Here is an 18,492-nt window from a genome sequence, read left to right on the forward strand (position 1 = left end):
GGTTAGAGTATAGAGAGCTGTACTGTAAAGTTATCACAACGAATAAGAATACATCCGTATTCTGATGGTTCTGTATTCTGATTTTCTATACTTTACTTTTCGTTTTGACTTTTCTGTACTTCGGCTTCCTACATTTTGAAATTCTATGAAATACATTTTCGCGTATTTGAAAAATTCGATATTGTGAATATTTTATTTTCTGATTTTTCTATATTTTTGACTCTACCTGGATTCATCAGTTCTACACACCGTCGAATGTTGATCATATCATCATAACACACTAACGCCGTAGAAATCATTATACTATACGGGAGTTTTGAAAAAAATAACCGTGCATACACGGGAATTTTGAATTCTGATACCGCTGGACATCAAGATCCAAAGTTTCTCCGATGCTTGTTTTTCCTGAAAACCACGGTTTAATTACATGCGTTGTGTACTAACTCGCCTCGAGTGCGCCTCAATCTTTGATACTGTTTAATTAGCCTTTGTGAGATTACTAAGCATCGCTAATTTACAGTAAAAATTATTGCAATTCCGTAATCCGGTAACAAATTTCGAATATTCAAGGTTCTTATTGATTTCGTGAAAGTTTTTCAAAGTGATGTAAATTGAACAACGATTTTATAAAATCAATTTCAGAAGGCTCGTTTTTATAAAGCAGTATATTACAAGCAATGTTTTATTTTACTCAATTAATTAGTTATTTAAACGAAAAATCTAATATTTTTGTGAAATATTAGGTAATACATGCATTTTCGTATACGTACCTAGTTATCCATAAAATATCACTCAGATATTCGTAAAATGCATTTCTACCCTGTTTATCCCCCCTATAAGGCCGTTATTTTATTAGCGAGTAATATTTTTCGGTAATATTAGATTAGTAGAAGAATATTTGTCGCAATATTGGTTCATCGAAATGAGTCTTAACATTTGAAGACTTGATTTGTTTCAAAATCGAAAAAAAAATAATTACGCGTATACAAACATTTAGCATTTTCATTTTCACACCAATTTCTGTTACGCTCGTGACAGCGAAGCCATGACACATGCGCAAAGAGAACCATTCTCAAGTTTATTATAGATACCACATTTTTTGATTTTCCGAAAAAAAAACAAAATTTATGTGAATGCCGTCTTCACACACACACACACACACACACGCACACACATCCGTGTAAAAGCGCGGCGCTGGACTGAGAGCTGTATGATAAGTCACCTTTTGCGGGGCTTAATCCGCCGGCAATAACATCAATTTCTTAGAGCGCATATTCTGGGCACATCAGAAAATCAACAACAAACTTTATGGTGATATATGACCTCTCAACTGCGTTCGAAAATTTGACATTGCTGAACGCCGAATCAGGACTATTGACGGTACGTACAAAACATAGTGTAATTAGCTGTATGGAATAAAGAAAGCATGAACACAAGATTGAGATTGACGTGTAATACGAAAGAATGATCAGTTTAGAAAAAAAATGACGATAAATCGGTTATCCCGCAATAATGTTCGAAAGAATTAATGAGAATTTCTGTCAATATTATGTCAAATAACAGCCAAGAGTGGTTGTTCGAAACCTGGGTTGATCAATTCGTCTTCAATCCACTGATCCCCAATAACTTAAAATGGCTTTAGGATCTACCCATTTTTTACTTCGCCTTCGAAGTCGGCGATCGATGATTAAATTATTTTTCGTCTTGCAAAGGATGCAAGAGATATGAGAGCAGAGAGAAACGTTGATTAATATTCATCGAGACTCACCTTCCCAAAGAAACGACCCTTTATGTAGCTCCTTCCCGTACATATTTTCATCGTAGATCACATTGGGAGTAAAGTTGTTTTTGTCATGTTTAGACATCTCTATTGTTCCGGGTAATTCGAGCCACAGTCCGGTAAAGTTATAACACTTAGAAATCACCTAAAATCACAGTTATAAGGCACGTAGTACACCCAACACCGCTTCTCTTGATCACTCGTACTCAACTGGCTGCGGTTTCGTGTTGAACGGGCACGGGATTTTAATGTTTGAATCGAGAACTTTTAGCCAATAGCGTACGCTCAACTTGATACGTGACATCCAAATTGTTTGATTTTTTCACCTTTGCTTGCCTTGTCACGACATTTGTTTACAAGCAGTCACAACGGTGTCATATGGTTTATATTCACATTCCCGTACGGACGAGATAAACGTGTGAATGCATAGGTGAGGTGTATATCCGTGTATCGGAACGTTACCACTGTAAGTTGTCAGTGAACGTTACTGAACAAGATTGTTTATTCATTTATTTTACGAAGAAACAATCGAGATACGATCTGTGTCCACCGGATGAACAAAAACACTTTCCTTTTCCGTCTATCGATAAAAATTAAATAAATGCATTATCAATGATTTCACCATGGGATATATTCTTTATCGATTCATTGGTTCATTGATCACATATCTTATAGATATGTTTGCGTATATACATGCACATACACACCAGAGATACTTGTAAAACCAAGTAGTTGAAGACACGGTCAACATAGGTATGATAAATTCACAATTAAACTTACTGTAAAGGGAGTAAGAAAAAGACTACTACTAAGTATTTTCGGTGACCACGATAAGGTGGCCACCCCCCTCCAAAATCCAGCCCCGTGATGTTCTGAGAAATTTTTTGCATGATTTCTGAAGGAAATACGACGAACTGTCCGATAGCGAGGACGAAATTTTTATAAAAGCAAGCGATTTTGCGTCCGTGACTCAAAATAAATGTTCATATTTTCTGAACATGCGCCATTTACTGAGTTCGGATATAAAAAATTTTTCGGGATCCGTCCAACCAGTCACCTAGAAATAAATTTAAAATTCGAATTTCGGTCAAGAGGACACGTATCGGCCTACCAGGTTGCAGAGCGAGAGAGACAGGCTGTACACGGCATAACTGCTCTATCTCACTCCTTCGCCACACTTTCTGTACACGCGAAGCTATCTCCAGTAGTATATGCTCCATGGTAATATCTGACAAATTGACCAGCGCCAACTTCACACGAGTGCAGGTAGCGGAGACGGTGGTTGTTGACTGCCGCCTCTGTGTTACATTAGTCGTTTTCCATAGTTCATGGCACAAAATCCAAACCAAAATTTACTGCTCCCGTCACAGCAAGTACATACGTCAATAGCGTATGCGAAAAAATAGCCAAGTGTAAACTAGAATCTGAGTAGTGTTTTAAGGTAGTTTTTATCATCGTCCCGAGGGATTCGCAGGCTCGTTATACTCTGGTTTCAAAATGACTACAGCTGCGAGGCCGACGTTCGAGCCAGCGCGCGGAGGTCAGGGACGCGGAGAGAAGGATTTGAGCGCAATTTCTAAACAATACTCGAGCAGAGATCTGCCGTCTCACACGAAATTGAAATACAGGTAACAGTACAAGTGCAGAGATACCATTTTCGCGTGTCTTATCTCTGTCCTCGTGTGCTTTTTCAATATATCGCGTCATAACCAGAAAGTTCACATAACCTAAAAATTGTCTTCCCAGAGAGTACGGACAGGGAACAACAGATGAGTTGAGAAGCCGTGATTTCCGCAAAGAGTTGGATGAACGTGAGCGGGAAAAAGAGAAGGCGTCGAACCGTCGCATGATTGAACCTGCAAATCGTGATGGTTCAGCTGTCGCAGCAAAAAGACAGAAAATCGATCAAGTACCAGCAGCTAGTTTGGATGCCGACGATCCATTGGACGAAGACGATTCCGATTCTGACAGCGATGAGGATGACACAGTCGCATTACTTGCTGAACTTCAGCGCATAAAGAAAGAACGTGCCGCCGATCAAGCCAAAAAAGTAACGCACCTGGATAGAGATAAATTCTCTCTCCCTGCGATCACTGATTTGTTGATTTATAAATTGTCATTTTTTTTTTTACCAGGAAATAGAAAAGAGACAAGAGGAGGAGCGGATACGCATGGAAAACATCCTTTCCGGTAACCCACTTCTCAATTATTCAGCTCAGCCTGGCCGTACAGACATGAAAGTGAGAAGGAGGTGGGACGATGATGTGGTTTTCAAGAATTGTGCACGCTCAGAACCTGAGAAAAAGCGGGATGTGTTCATAAATGACTCGTTAAGAAGTGAATTCCATCGAAAGTTTATGGAAAAGTATGTGAAATGAACGTTGTGTCTAGCTGAAGAATTTGAATTGATGACAATCTCGTATTGTGTAATAAACAAACTAGACTACAGTTATCATATGCACTTGACAAATTACAATCCGATAATTCGAATCAATTTCATTTTGAATAAAACTAGCGTAAGTGGTATAAACTTTCGTTAACTATCGCCATATTCTTTGTTCTTCTCCAACTATAAATTAAGAAGCTGGAGTGTGTTAAAGTTGATTCATTGTATAACTTGTACAATGTTTGCGATTGCAAAAAAAAACTATTTTCATTAAACTATACATATAGGTAAACCAAGTTGTGTTTGTATGAAAATATTTCTTGACCCAAACACATTTTCTACTTACAAAAAGTGAAAACGATAAACAGTGTTCTAATCGAATAATTTAAGTTTCTTCTTGTTTTTAGTAAAAAAATATCTTGGATTTTTTGTGAAACTATTCCGAAATTTTTGTCATCTGGCATTGTGACCAGCCCATTTATTTACCATTTTCTTTTATAGTATGTAAAGAAGTTTATGCAATGTAACTAGATGAATAAAAGAAAAGCGCGGAAATTATGGAAAATGTTGAAATGTTTCACTGATTTTTATCTACGCCGAATGTTATATTTCCTGGAATTTGTTCGAACGATGATAGGATATCTCTAATGGAAGACAACGAAGACATACGAGTAAGAGGTATGGGACAAGAATTCTTTGCTTCCCATCAGCTACAATAAGAAAACCAATATTAATCACGGAGATAAGAATGCGGTAAAGGAGGGCCTAGATCGCCGTGAACGAGAGTCAAGACTTGATTTCGGTAGGAGTTGGTCCAGCAAACGCATGGGTCAAGTATAACCGGTCCGAGTTATGACCATTGGTATGGTGTTACGTGTACGTACGTACTATACGTGCATCGTCGCCGTTGTCGGGCTGCGGCAGAGGCAAGCAGTCTGGTGCGGCCGTTCGAAGAGCGAGAAATTTATTACAAGAGACATGCGAGTTGGGAATTGTTGGTTGGCGCAGACTTTGCGGCACCGTTTTTGCGCGCAAGCAGGCGCGCTGCCGCTGAGGAAAATCGGTGACTCCGAGTATCGTTAATCAAGATTTAATAACGATCACCCCAAGGCAAGGCGAACGTGCAGCACCTTGCAGAGCAGTTACGTCGATTTCTCGCATATGTACGAAACGTTCGTTCAAATATGCCGAATACACGCATGCATATACGCGACATGGAATTCCATACGTATGTAATACTCGTAGTCGGGAATTTGCCCGCGGGCTTTTCTCCAGCTCTCGTGCATACTTACGTGTATAAGTGCGTAGGTACGTATGTATATACGTACATACTTGTTTATCTTATTAGTTATTTCTTACACGTGAACAGACGGTGCTCCCTGCTTTACCTCGTGCCTCCCTACCTGCCTCTCCGCGCCTCTCTTTTCTCCGTTCTCATCCTCCTGCCCCTCTCCTCTCGCTCTTTCTCTCTCTCCTCCGCGAGCCTCCTCTTCGGCAGGAGAATCTTCTCATCCCGTATTACCTAGCATCCACGTCGGTGTCGACTCGACAGGGCCGTACAATTATTGTTTTTTACAATGTTATCACGGTGTTTGAACACCGACGACAGCTAGTACAGCCCGCGTTTCTCGTAATATCGTTCAAATCAATATTTTCGCGATTTACATTCAATTTGCCGCTTCCGGCGATCATTAGAACGGTTCAGTAATCCAAAGCAATCACGGTTTTAGACCCCATAGCAAGTTTTCCAACGATTTAAATGATGACTCAATAAATCATTTCATAATTAATAATGAAACGTTACTTATGTATTTTATCGAGTCCGCTTTTTTCACATACACACACTTTGGCTACATCAGTCTAATTAGTTGTCCCCGTCAGTAAAAATGTTCTTCATTCAACGATCGGTGGTAGCAGCCTTCTTTAGATCTACCGTTCTGGTAAAAAATACATATCAATTTTTACACGATGATTCATAAGAGACTGAATAAACATCAATTATCTATATATTGTCCCAATTCAGCATCAAATATTTGAAAAATTGCATTTGTATGCGTTCTTCATGAAAAGAATATTATATTTCACTACATTTCCGCTATTACGGCATACGCTACTGTACTTCTGGTATAAACAAGTTACGAGATGGAATTCGAAGAAGTTGTCAGCTTTATAACTGATCAGTGCCATTTGATGGCTTCAATTATAACCGCCGTTTTTGTGCCATTCTGCACGATGTCTTGAATTTTTGATCGAACCCCGGCATATCCCGTACCGCAATAAATACTTTCACCCAAACATTACTCTCTCTATCTTTCGCTCTCCGTCCTGCTCTTCGAGAAACGGTCCTACACCAATAACAACAACAACAACAACATCAACAACAAAACACGCGTAAATATGCAACCAGAAACATGTTCAAAATAATCTTAAAGCTCTCTTTTTAGCTCTAATTGCTCTGATTTGCGCTAAACGTTATTCATAATGAAACAGTAAACAGAAACCCAGATAGAAACCGTTCAAATTTATGCGGAAATATAAGCGTACGAAAATTTGAACTTTAAGATGAGCGGTGTAAAAGTAGATTAGGAAGCAGGTCTGAACTATGCTAAAAAAAAGGAGAGGAAAAACACCGATGTCCAAAATGTAGCGTCAAGACATAAAAATGGTGTTTCAGAAGCGCGCGTGTTTCAGCTATAATCAAATTTGATTAGTATTCTACATTTCGGAGAATATGATATTTGAATATACACGCGTAATAATTAACTCTGAGCGAACCGGAATCTGCGTTCAGGAAAAATCAGAAAGCTTCCAGAAGCATAATTTGGCGTGATTTGAAAGGACATGATCAACGTGCAAGCACCTCGGGTGTCAAAAATTAGTTAAATCTTGGTCTTCCAGCGTCGGATACTGAAGAAAAATGGTCCTATAAAAACCGACCTGATTGCGAATGTCAACGAATGACAAACACGTTCAATATTTGAAAAATTCAACACGTCTTTTGTCTTTTTCGTCAGTTTCTGTGATTCATTTTCGTTCGCTTGAGACCGAAGTCGGGTTCCAGGGTAGCTGCAACGCCATTGAGCATTAGGCGTAGGGGGAACCCCTCCTCTTATTCCGTCCCTGAGCCTGAGGCCTTGCGAGAAGTTATACGGAGAGGCAGGTTGGCGATCGGGCCAGACAAGCAGACTGGCACTAGCATTGCCTGCGGAGTGATCACGAGGAATTAAATGGTGAACGAACGAACGAGGAAACGCTGCACCACTGCTTTCGCTCTGTACGGGAAAAAGAGACGCGTGAAATTAAGTAAATAAATACGTGCAAGTGAGAGTTGGAAAAATTGTTTATAGTATAACAAGTTCGATAAAAGCGAAAGGCGAAAAATCATTGAGAAACAAAGCGAATCAACGGGGATAAAACGACAGTAAAACGGACCGGATAAAGATAAACATAAACATCAACGGCACGTTTCCCGCAGTGCATAAGAGAAGAGAGAGAAAAATATCGAGTGATAATACTGATTAGCGGTGTGACAATTGGCGGGAGAAATTCAAATTCCGGCGCAGGGCGCAACTCTGCCGAGGGAGTCGACCTTGTTTCTTCATACGAGATCGAAGATGCTCCGTTTTGGTAAATTGTCAATCGTCGCGTTGTACTCGTCGTTGTTGTTGTTGTTCTTCACCGAAATCGGCGACTCGGAGGGACGTCTGAGCGGACTTTACGTCGACAATGGTCTCGACCAGACGGTTATACATCGGGTAGTTACGCAGCGCGAAAGACAGGAAGTTGAACACGAGATATTGAACCTCTTGGGGCTACCCGATCGGCCCAGAGGACTCGGTGGACATCCGCCACAGGTGAAACGATCGGCGCCCAAGTTTCTCCTCGACATATACAGGAACACCCTCGGCGAGGGGGAGGATCAGGACTTGTCGTCTACCGTAAAACCCGAAGGAGACCGCGGGCACTTTGATCTCAGCGGACAAGACCTCAGAGCAATTGACCAGAGCGATGTTATAATGAGCTTTGCTGCGCACAGTGAGTATAAGAAAAAAAAAAAAAAAACAGGAACAGCGGCAAAATTTGGCAGGAAGGAAATTTTTTTTTTTTTTTTGTCAATCAATTCGCGTCAAAGCCCTTGTTTAATTTTAAATTCAAAATTACTTGTATTTCCCGCCGCGTTTCTGTGTTTTCCTACAATCAGTTTCAACGATTTGTCGATTTGATTAGTCAGTCAATTGCACCCGATATTAAAATCGGAATACTGAAAGTGTTTTACGTATATTAGGGGATGTTTCAACAATCGAAAATCAACGCGAGAAAAACAAAAACTGGGAAAATTATTATATATAGAAGAAAGTTGCGTTACTTCAGAATCGTTACAACGCAGATTGCACATGATGATGGGTCTGGTCATTGAGTGATTTGAACACGGTCTAAGTTACATTAATTTCCTGTCAGTCGAAACATCGTTGAACTTGAATACATGATTGACCAAATTCGAATATAACAACATTAAACTAACTAGTTTGTTCCTATGGGATTTTTGAGATAGTTTAACAATATTGTAGACATAAAAAGTAGCGTTTCTTCGTTTCGAAATTGTTCGACAGCCCCGTTAATTTGACGTGTTCATTAGGTTACGCCGTACACGTCGAGTAAGTGTATTTAAATCATGCAGATGCTCACGGCCCTGATAAATACGCAATCATGGACGTACATCATACATAACACTCCTGTGACATTTCGTTAGCGAGAAATACGAATTTGCATATTTTTAACACCAAACTCTCCGGCTGCCTTGTTCGACTCTCGGCAATATTTAATAAACAGATTTCTACTTAATGTTCAGATTTTTCTGTAAACTTCATTCCATGCGAAAAGAAGTATTCACCAATTTATGATAATCTGGCGAGACGAGAATGATGGGAAAGATCGTCGTCCAGTACCTACGTTTAAAAAATGTCAGCGCGTGATGGCCATGTTTGTCAATTTTTTTTTCTCTCCGTCTTCACATTCCTATCTGTCTCTCTCTCTCTCTCTCTTTCTGTCTCTTTTCGCGTCACCGAGTAAGAATTTATAATTGACATTCCGCGTGATGCGCTGAAACATCGTTTCTCCTCGAAATCAGTAAAAAGCTTTTGAATCTTGTTTGCAAAATTTCTGCCCTATGATTTGTACGCATTGAGAAATTCGATATCTTCCAGAAATCAATGAAGACAGAAAGTAAAATGTTATAGAAATATATAGTTCATTTAATATAGATTAACAGGATATTTTTCACCATTATACTTTACACGCACACTGCACGTAGTCACGTTCCCTATCATGAGCTAGGCATGAAAATTTTCAAACGATAAAATAGTGACGAGTCAAAAGTATTTCTCACGTTTGGTATAACAGCAATCTTAGAAACGGTTTAATTCGACGTATTCACGTGTTTGTTACAATTTGTTATACCTGAGCGTAGAATAACGCCGGAAGGGAATTCTGACCACTATCAGCAGCAGCGGAATAATAATAGTATTTCATCTAACACCGTAGGTGCCTCGAAAGTAGGTCCTGAAAAATAATCACCATGCAATCTTGTGCCTTATACCTATACTCGATGCATTGACAATAATTTCCCAATGAATTATGCAACATGAACTGGAAGTCTGACGTCGAGTTGATCGTAGCTTGTAAATATATCGGACAGTTTATTACGCATCGTTTCTTACTTTTTGTAACTCCTCTTGTTTTTTCACCGCTCTCGTGCCTCCTACTAATAATAGATTTCTGAGACAATGAGCAGCGATATAACTTTCAGTAATCGAGTCGTCCCGGCCGGGTGGTCCGAATATTTTGTAAATGACGGCAAAGACGGGGGAGTTGAAACGCTTGTTTTTAACATGCGGCATCGAACAATTCCGAGGAGGGTGAGGGTCGATGGGGCCTCGAGGGAGGTTTCTTACCTGGGCCCTGTACGGCCCTCGGTCCCCTGCGGTCCCTCCCGCTGTCCTACTTAGAATTTAGATTATATTGACTCATCTTGTCTTGTGAGAAAGACGAACGGAGAGAGGAAAAGGAGAGAAAAAAAGAAGAGAAACAGGCTACCAAGATTAACGGGAAAATGCTGCCGGAGCATCTTAAAACAATCCTCGCGTTATACGCTGCACGAAATTGGTAGATGTGTGTATTATGTGGGTACGGTGCTTGATAGTAACGCTCCTGCATCGCTATCCCATCGGCTGTAAGTCCATCTCTATGGGTTAATCGGGTATAAGCGTGTGGATAGATGAACATCTCACAGTCGGAGATGCAGCTTTTATAAAAACATTTTTAATACCCTACGGAAATATTGTCCGTTGTAGGATTGGAAAAATGGAAGAGAAACAAGAAAGAATTGAGAAAATTTTCAGAAGATAACAATGTTATAGAAGTGTGTTTCTCACTTAAATTAACGAACGATTTTTACAATTGACAAATTTTTAGTCTAACAGAAATTATCCTTTGGCAACTTGAGGATCCGTTGAGATATACGAGTGAATCGCGATAAAGTGAAACGTACTCATATTTTACAAACTCGAAATCTCATGAAATTGTAAAACGGTGATTTGTCACGAGATTGAAGTTGGTAACATTAACGTAACAAAAAATTGATTAAAAAAAAAAAAAAAATTACCACTATGCAGCTAAGGAATCATTTTAGAGTAACCGAGCTTTCGAAATTTAAGCGCATTTTGCTTTACGAAGTACGCGGTTTACTAAATTTCAGATAATCCCAAAATTTTTCGTAATAATGGATGATTTTATCAACATTACTAACTTCAATCTCGCACATTTTGTGGCAGTTATGCTCTTTTCACAAAGAGAACCGATCAGTGTATTTTGACTTATTATACCCAGTGCCGCTTGAGCAAATGAAGAGAAAATTAAGCAACCGATGAACGACGAGCTGCGTTTTGTTCGTTGAAAGGTAAAAATTTCTCGTCAATTATCCGACACCGCCTGTATAAATAACGATTTTGCAGATCACCACGTGGCCGGGGTTCGTCACGAGCGTGGAAAGAGGCTGTGGTTCGACGTGTCGGAAGTACCGCCGGGAGAATCCATAATAGGCGCTGAATTGAGGCTCTACCAGAGTCCGGATTTGAAAAATAAAAAAAAACAAGGTTCCTACGTTGTGACGGCGTACAGAGTGCTGCGCACCGAAGACGGGTAAAGTGCAGAAATTTTTATCATTAGACATACATTGTACCAGTGTAATTTGTGCGCTAACGATAAGTATTCCCGATCCCGCGCATTGTTATCCTATACCTGTGTGGCCTTGCAATGTGGAATTCGTACCGTTTCTCCAAGCCACGTCATTCTGACCCTAATTAGGGGGACCCGAGGTTTAAAACAGAAGATTTTTGGGCCCGAAAACACCGGGCATCAACAGTCGCTTCGGTATACCTTGAGCCTTCGTCTACCTGCAGGATTTCATTGTCGTTTCGAAATCACTGCAATTTGTCTGGATGGTTCCAATATTTCACGATTCATTTGCTAATTCCAGTATAACGAAATTATTCACTTAAACAGCTGGACGATTCAACACGACTTTTCGAGCGGATGACCGTCTCTTGTTGTCTACTTTGTATTATCACTTGTATCGTGTTCGGTGAAAAGCTACGGTGGTCAGTAAGTTACGGGTAGACACAGGAAACGCTATTCCGTAATTGAGGCAAATTACTCGCGAGGAGATGAACCAGCCACTCTGTATTTTAGAGACGCTAGGGCTCAATTGAAACGTGCAGCCTACGTATCCTCGGTTTCAATATCCAAACACTTGACACGTAAAAACAAGTTAATTTTCAAAAACTACGGCAGCTACGATATTTTCGGCGGGTAAAAATTTATTTATTTTCTTGCTGACGATCTGGGACAAATAAAATTTCACAAAATTTCAAAGTATTGAAAAAATATCTCTAATTTTCAGATATTACAAAGTTCTGACTCTCTCCTAATTTACTACGGGTTTCCTGATTCCACCTTTTTTTCCTTCTACCTTTTATTTGTTCGGATTAATTCAAGGGTAAAACGAGAAGAGACCGACATGTTTTTTTCTTGTTACAAAATCCAAAAACTGTTCTTGAAAAGTAAACGTTTATCATAAGCGTGTTTACCGCATCTTTTTTTCACGTATCGATGGTTTGCACGCTGCAGGGAACGGGAATTGCAGTACGTAGATGCGATGAATACATCAACCGGTCGTGAAGGCTGGTTGACTCTAAACGTTAGCGAGCCTCTCCAGCACTGGGTTAACGATCCTGAGGCGAATCGAGGGCTGTACCTGTCTGTACATCCAGCCGATCGATCCGGTGAGTAAAAATACGTGTATTAAATAAGAGATCAATGGAAGTCCGGCCCGGTCTTTTACCGCCATTCGTGAGCGTCGTATATCATTATGCAGAGGCATGTAATAAGCCCATTGGATATATTAACGTATACGTAACGCCGGTCGAATTATTATGGCCAACGGCGATTGGCTTTAAATTCTTGCTATCGATATGTCTAAATATAAAACCGATCACACCTCCCAGCTGCCGGGCAAATATAAGTTTACAACGACTGCACTTCGCACCCACCTCGAAATTCTCTCGAAAGCTTCTGCGCGTAACGCAGTTTTGTCTTTCAATTTGTTTTTTCAGCGTAGCTTTTATGCATACGAAATTACGTGGAGACAATGGTCAAAAATAAAAAATCCCACAATATTTGCATCGTTTTTGGATACGTTTTTTTGCCTTTACAAATCGATATGATCCAGTGCATAGTCCAGTTGTCAAGAATTTGATGGTAAAAATTGTACGTAATATTCGATTAAGAAGTTTTAAAAAAGAGAACAATTTCCATCCAATGAGTAATGATCGGTCTACGATTCGGTTTTTACTTCATTGCGAATAGTTAAAGCCGCGTGGTTTGAAACATAGATAGAGACGAATGGAATCATGCGCATCTTGACGCGAATAGTGTTAATGTTCAAGCATAAGCGACATCCTGCACCGTCGTAGCTGTTGCTGCAAGCGTGCATTAATAAAGGTGTAGGTATAATACTGTGTATAGCCATGATGCGGAAAGCTGAGATCCTGTGTTTTATATTGAATGATCAAAGTTGTAAACCGGTTGTGCGATAGCGGCGAGGAGAGGAGAGGACGAACGAGCCGAAGAGCCGGAGAGACGAACTCCTGGATCTAGGCGCGGCGCAAAGACAAACTTGTTGCTTGTATGCGCTCTTGTATTCACGCACACGTTTAACGACCACTGGATCCTGCAGCATCGCTGCACATCTAGATTAAATCCGCGACCATACTCGTGCGGAGAAAAGACAGCGGAAAAACATTAATCGCCACGTTCTGCGATTTCATAACAAAACCGACGAGAACGTGTGAAACATCGTTTGCATGGCTTTGGCTTGGAATTCGTTTAAATTGCGGGAATACCGATCGTTGTCGCAGGTGTCGTTTTAATACATTGCACACGATCGTTAAACCGCTAACGTGCATTCCTCTCTGCTCAATTTACCAGCTTTCTCAAATTGCGACAACTGGTTCCCCTCGCGTGTAAAGATTCAGATCAATCTTACAGGTTTGCCGATCGCCGATCACCAGCCTAATTGCGCATGAGTAGGTACGTTTGTTTTCTCACCTTTTCTCAAGGGATTCGGATTGATGGTTGAAAAAAAGTGGTCAGAATTATTTTATTCGTTGAACAAAGTAGTGATTCAATTTCTTCACGTAGATGGAAAGGCTCGATTCTCAAAGGGTGCAAGAATCTGCACGAAACTAAATTGTTACTCGTACAGCGCGAAGTCCGATTAGCTTGTTGTTCGTGTACGACATCGTGATAATTATAGTTATTTGAAAAATTGTGGCCAGGCTGTCTGTCTATAACTCCGAAGTGAATGGCATGATAGATACATGCGATAAGCTTGCGCTGATCGTACAGATTCATAAATAGTAAATATTCATGAAGGTTGGGCTATTAATAAATTCTGCCACGACAAGTAGTTCGCCTAAGCCATTCCAATAAACACACTAGCCGCAGCTGCGAGCAACCGCGGTGCGTCATTATTTTGAATCCTCTATTACACCTGGAAGAACAGGATAAATGTTCGGATCAGGAAGGGGAAAAACAATGCTGAACTTTGCACGATTACACCGCAATAATTAATTTACTTATTGTTACCGTTTCATTTAGTGCACGAAATGAGACCTGAGGATGTTGGGATCGTTGGCTCGAGGGGTGATGTTGACAAGCAGCCCTTCATGGTTGCGTTTTTCAAAAGCTCGGGCATCCGCGAGGCGAGAGTAAGACGGAAACGAGATGCTCGACGGCGAAAGAAGAGCGACACATCGAGTGTTGACTACAGAAGTAACCCTTACACTGGTACTAAAGATTCATCATGACCTACCAACCATGTTTTAAATAATTTCTATCCAATATCAATTTCCATACGAACAACGAAAATTGTAAAACAGTCTGCTCACCCTCTACTGCTACATTTCATGTATGAAAGGTTTGAGGTAAATCAAAAAGAAGCAATGAATCCAAAGTGGAAATTTGTGAAAAAACACGCCTCTCATTTTGTGCTTGTTGATTTCAGATCCTTCGATTCAATCGAACGCGAGAACGTGCAAGATACAGACGCTTTACGTGAACTTCAGAGATCTGAAGTGGCAGGTAAACAACATGTAATTAATCAGAAATCAGCCTCAAGCAAGTGGTTATTCTGCGTGACGATAAGATAGTTAATCGCGTTCGGAGGTGGGATATTTTATTTATTTTCTATTTTTCCTTTTCTTCTAGGATTGGATCATTGCGCCGGATGGCTACGATGCCTACTACTGCAGCGGTGAATGTAACTTTCCTTTAAACGCCCACATGAATGCAACCAACCATGCAATAGTGCAGACCCTGGTGCATCTGGTAACCCCGGGAAAAGTTCCAAAGCCGTGTTGCGCGCCGACAAAACTTTCGGCGATATCGGTACTCTACTTTTTGGATGACAACAACGTCATCCTAAAGAAGTATAAAAATATGGTCGTTAAAAGCTGCGGTTGCCACTAACTTTCACATTATACCCCGTCAAATCGCACGATCAAATTATAAAAAACATACTTTTGATAGTGTCTTCTTTTACAGACTTTGTTTTTTTTGTCGTCTCCTCTCATTTATATTCATGCAATTAAGAAGCTAAATATTGACGCGTACGTTGGCAATTTTTCTTTTTTTTTTTTTTTTGACTTGTAATTTATCGACGTGTTTTCCTCAAATTGCCATAAAAGCAGCCAGGGATATCATCGTATATATATATATTTGAAGTTGCCAATAGGCGGATTTCGCAGAATACTACACCATTCGTTCGCGTAGGTACATAAATATACAATTTTAATGTAATAGATGTAACTTTGTTCAAATTTAGGAATTGATTGAGAGAATTTCTGTTTTTATACCTATAGTTGAGTTTATCGATATACCTTCCAAACTTGCTATACACGCGATGAGAATATTTATACATATTACATTTTGCCATATTATACGTAATATATAAGTATAGGAGGGTATATATATATATATATAATTAGGGTATTTTAATGAAAAAAATCGGTATCAGTTTTTCGTCATGTGATCCACCAAATCTCTTCCTTTTAGTCTGATATTATGCTTTTAATGCGTAACATGGGCTTAAGCCGAGATTATTAGAAGTATGTCATCTGAAACATCGACTTCCGGTTGGAATTAATTGAAAATTAAAATAGGAAAGCAATGAATGAAAATATTGTATTTCAAGCCAGTGTAGATTTGACTTAACAATACATAACTTGCTTGAAATTTTATTCGTACTCGTGTCAAAAGGAAAAATTAGTATTTCCGATTTTTACTTGAAAAGACCCTAATACGTTATACTGTGTAATCATTTATAGAATTATAGTCCAAGACTGAAGTCACTAATTAATCGGGAATATCGGGCATAAATCACGCGCATGTTAATTCGATAATTTTATTAACTGGATCGTTTTTTATCGAAAGAATGTTATACGTCGTAGTAGATTTTCAGGTAATATATCATACTACATTGTAAGCATCGCGATTACGTATAATATACAGTTATATATTTTATACGTGCCAGTGAGTGATAATCAATGGTAGTTTACATAGGTCGAGCTTTTATTGTTAAAACCATTCATAAACGCGCCATAATCGTAATTGGTAATAAAATTTCTATCTATAATCATATAATAATGACCTTTAAATGACGATGTAAATATAATGAGGAATATACATTCATACATATATTATACCTATAGTTATACATATAAATGTGCAGTTGTAAATAATAATGAACAAATAAACCACGTGACGAGGCGTGAATTATTTTTCAATCAGTAATAATATGAATTCCTTCTACTTCATTCGACACTAGCATATCGCTTCGCGCCACTGATTGTGTGAATTTCAATCATTGTGCCCCCATTTCAGCTCAACAATTACAGCAAATTCGACTTACAATTAGACCATAAGTCTAGAAAACCGTCGTTTAAACCGTAAACTTGTCCCAGGATTGGCTGGCATAAGTGTCACGTGGTTCAAGCCAGAGCGATATGTCAACCGTCAAGTTCGCTAGCCGGGCGGTCATAGACTAAACTAGATGGCTGACTAGCATCCTCGGCGAGTCGATTAGAAGCAGACGAAATCGACACTAGCGCCCCAATAGCTTAAATGGAACTAACGGGTCACGTGGCAGTGACAGAACTACAGCACGTAAATGTTTTTATAGAAACAGGGTTTTGTTGGTTTTGTAAGAAAATAGAAAAATTTCATTCGTCAAATACATTTTGCTGTTACCTATGCCGGGACGATCTCTTGAAACTTGAAAATTAACTGCGCACGCGCGAGTTTTAGCGGCTATTCGCGCAGGCTGACCATCCCGAGTTTTCAGCTGTCACTGTTTCTGGCGGCGATGTAGTTGATACGAATTTTCGAGGTTAGACTCTTCATATAATCGAGACAGTGACTCGGAAAGGTTTCGAAAGCATTTGTTATTGGGTCGGAAAGTTGATTCTTCAAAGAACGGTCGGATTTTAATGCTTGTGCTCTTTGAAAATTCAAACGTACACATTTTGTGTCCATTGGCCCCCAGCATCGCAAACAAAAATATCACTGTGGGAAGATTTCACCGACCAATGAGATCGAGTTATTTGACCATTAGTAACTAAATTCCAAGTATAAGTTTTGAATACTTTTATCATGGTATAACTGGACATTTTCAAATAGTGGACAGTCAGAAATAATCACTGATTTTAAATTCATGTGACTTACTCATGCTGCATCTTGACAATCAATCCAGCCTCACCATGTAAAGTGAATCCTTTCTGTCGTGAATTAAATATTCCTATGGAGAACACTGAATAAATTTTATATTCCTCTTGAGAACACTGAATAAATTTTATATTCCTCTGGAGAACACTGAATAAATTTTATATGCCTCTGGAGAACAATGAATAAATTTTAAATACCTGTGAAGAACACTCAACAAATTTTATATTCCGTTCGGAATTATCACTGAACAAATTTAGCACTAAACGATCCGCAACATGATCAGTATTGATGACTATCGTAGAACCAAAATTGCTTGATCCTTAACCGCACTTGTTCACTGAAAAGATGATCACTGCTTGTCACGGCAAAGAATAACACCGATGGAGAACCCATCATAATTTTTCACCTCGGAAATATAGAAAACTCCTTCTCTTAAATACGCACTGCACTTGCTAAGATTCAAGGTGACTACATTTTAATTAGAAAATTGAGTACAGAGAGAGGATTGGGACTTGTGTGAATAATTTCGAATGTTACCTGACTTTAGCTCGCAACGAATAAAAATTGACTCGATGAATTTTTCATAGCCTAAACAACTTTGTGGTGTCACTTGACTGCTATATTCATACCTCTGCGGCCTGCATTCCTATCCACGACAAATTGCACATGTAAAACAGAATATTCGCGGCTACTTTTCACATTTTTTTCACTGCAATAACGAGAAATAAAAACCATACGATACCGACACGCCAAGATCCATCCGTTCAATTGGAGGCAAGAAGAAAAATATGCTACCGATCGTCAGTTGTTTGTAGCCGAATCCCACTGTAGAAGGCACGAATCCCGCCAAAATCCATTAGCCATGAAGTAAGACGTTGACAAAGCATTGATAACGAATGCCAATTAAATGTACTTAAGTTATTACCGACATTCCCTCAAAATTACACGAAGACGTTCTGATCTTTGTTCTGTACAATATATTTACAAC

The 18,492-nt window shown here is 39.4% G+C and overlaps 2 protein-coding genes across 2 annotated transcripts; both read left to right on the forward strand.

Annotated features, from left to right (window-relative positions):
• The first annotated feature begins 3,054 nt into the window (after nucleotides 1-3,054).
• LOC107222376 (protein CWC15 homolog) lies at nucleotides 3,055-4,228 on the forward strand. The gene is made up of 3 exons (XM_015661718.2): nucleotides 3,055-3,408; nucleotides 3,527-3,830; nucleotides 3,916-4,228. The coding sequence occupies exons 1-3, from the start codon at nucleotides 3,278-3,280 to the stop codon at nucleotides 4,156-4,158; spliced, it is 678 nt and encodes a 225-aa protein (XP_015517204.1). The 5' UTR covers nucleotides 3,055-3,277; the 3' UTR covers nucleotides 4,159-4,228.
• A 3,001-nt stretch (nucleotides 4,229-7,229) lies between these two features.
• On the forward strand, nucleotides 7,230-16,567 carry LOC107222382 (protein 60A). Its single transcript, XM_015661731.2, has 6 exons — nucleotides 7,230-8,201; nucleotides 11,177-11,363; nucleotides 12,351-12,505; nucleotides 14,382-14,570; nucleotides 14,788-14,864; nucleotides 14,991-16,567. Exons 1-6 carry the CDS (start codon nucleotides 7,781-7,783, stop codon nucleotides 15,249-15,251), a joined length of 1,290 nt encoding a protein of 429 aa, XP_015517217.1. The 5' UTR covers nucleotides 7,230-7,780; the 3' UTR covers nucleotides 15,252-16,567.
• Nucleotides 16,568-18,492: the final 1,925 nt, after the last annotated feature.

Source organism: Neodiprion lecontei, chromosome 2, assembly GCF_021901455.1.
Source record: "Neodiprion lecontei isolate iyNeoLeco1 chromosome 2, iyNeoLeco1.1, whole genome shotgun sequence".
In the NCBI taxonomy this organism is placed as follows: domain Eukaryota; kingdom Metazoa; phylum Arthropoda; class Insecta; order Hymenoptera; family Diprionidae; genus Neodiprion; species Neodiprion lecontei.

Excerpts from the sequence above, each read along its gene's own strand:
- LOC107222376 (XM_015661718.2), top strand. The coding sequence starts at position 3,278 with ATGACTACAGCTGCGAGGCCGACGTTCGAGCCAGCGCGCGGAGGTCAG. Across the intron at positions 3,409-3,526 it reads CACACGAAATTGAAATACAG|AGAGTACGGACAGGGAACAA; the intron begins GTAACAGTACAA and ends TTGTCTTCCCAG. Across the intron at positions 3,831-3,915 it reads CCGCCGATCAAGCCAAAAAA|GAAATAGAAAAGAGACAAGA; the intron begins GTAACGCACCTG and ends TTTTTTTACCAG.
- LOC107222382 (XM_015661731.2), top strand. The coding sequence starts at position 7,781 with ATGCTCCGTTTTGGTAAATTGTCAATCGTCGCGTTGTACTCGTCGTTG. Across the intron at positions 11,364-12,350 it reads GTGCTGCGCACCGAAGACGG|GGAACGGGAATTGCAGTACG; the intron begins GTAAAGTGCAGA and ends TGCACGCTGCAG. Across the intron at positions 14,865-14,990 it reads TCAGAGATCTGAAGTGGCAG|GATTGGATCATTGCGCCGGA; the intron begins GTAAACAACATG and ends CTTTTCTTCTAG.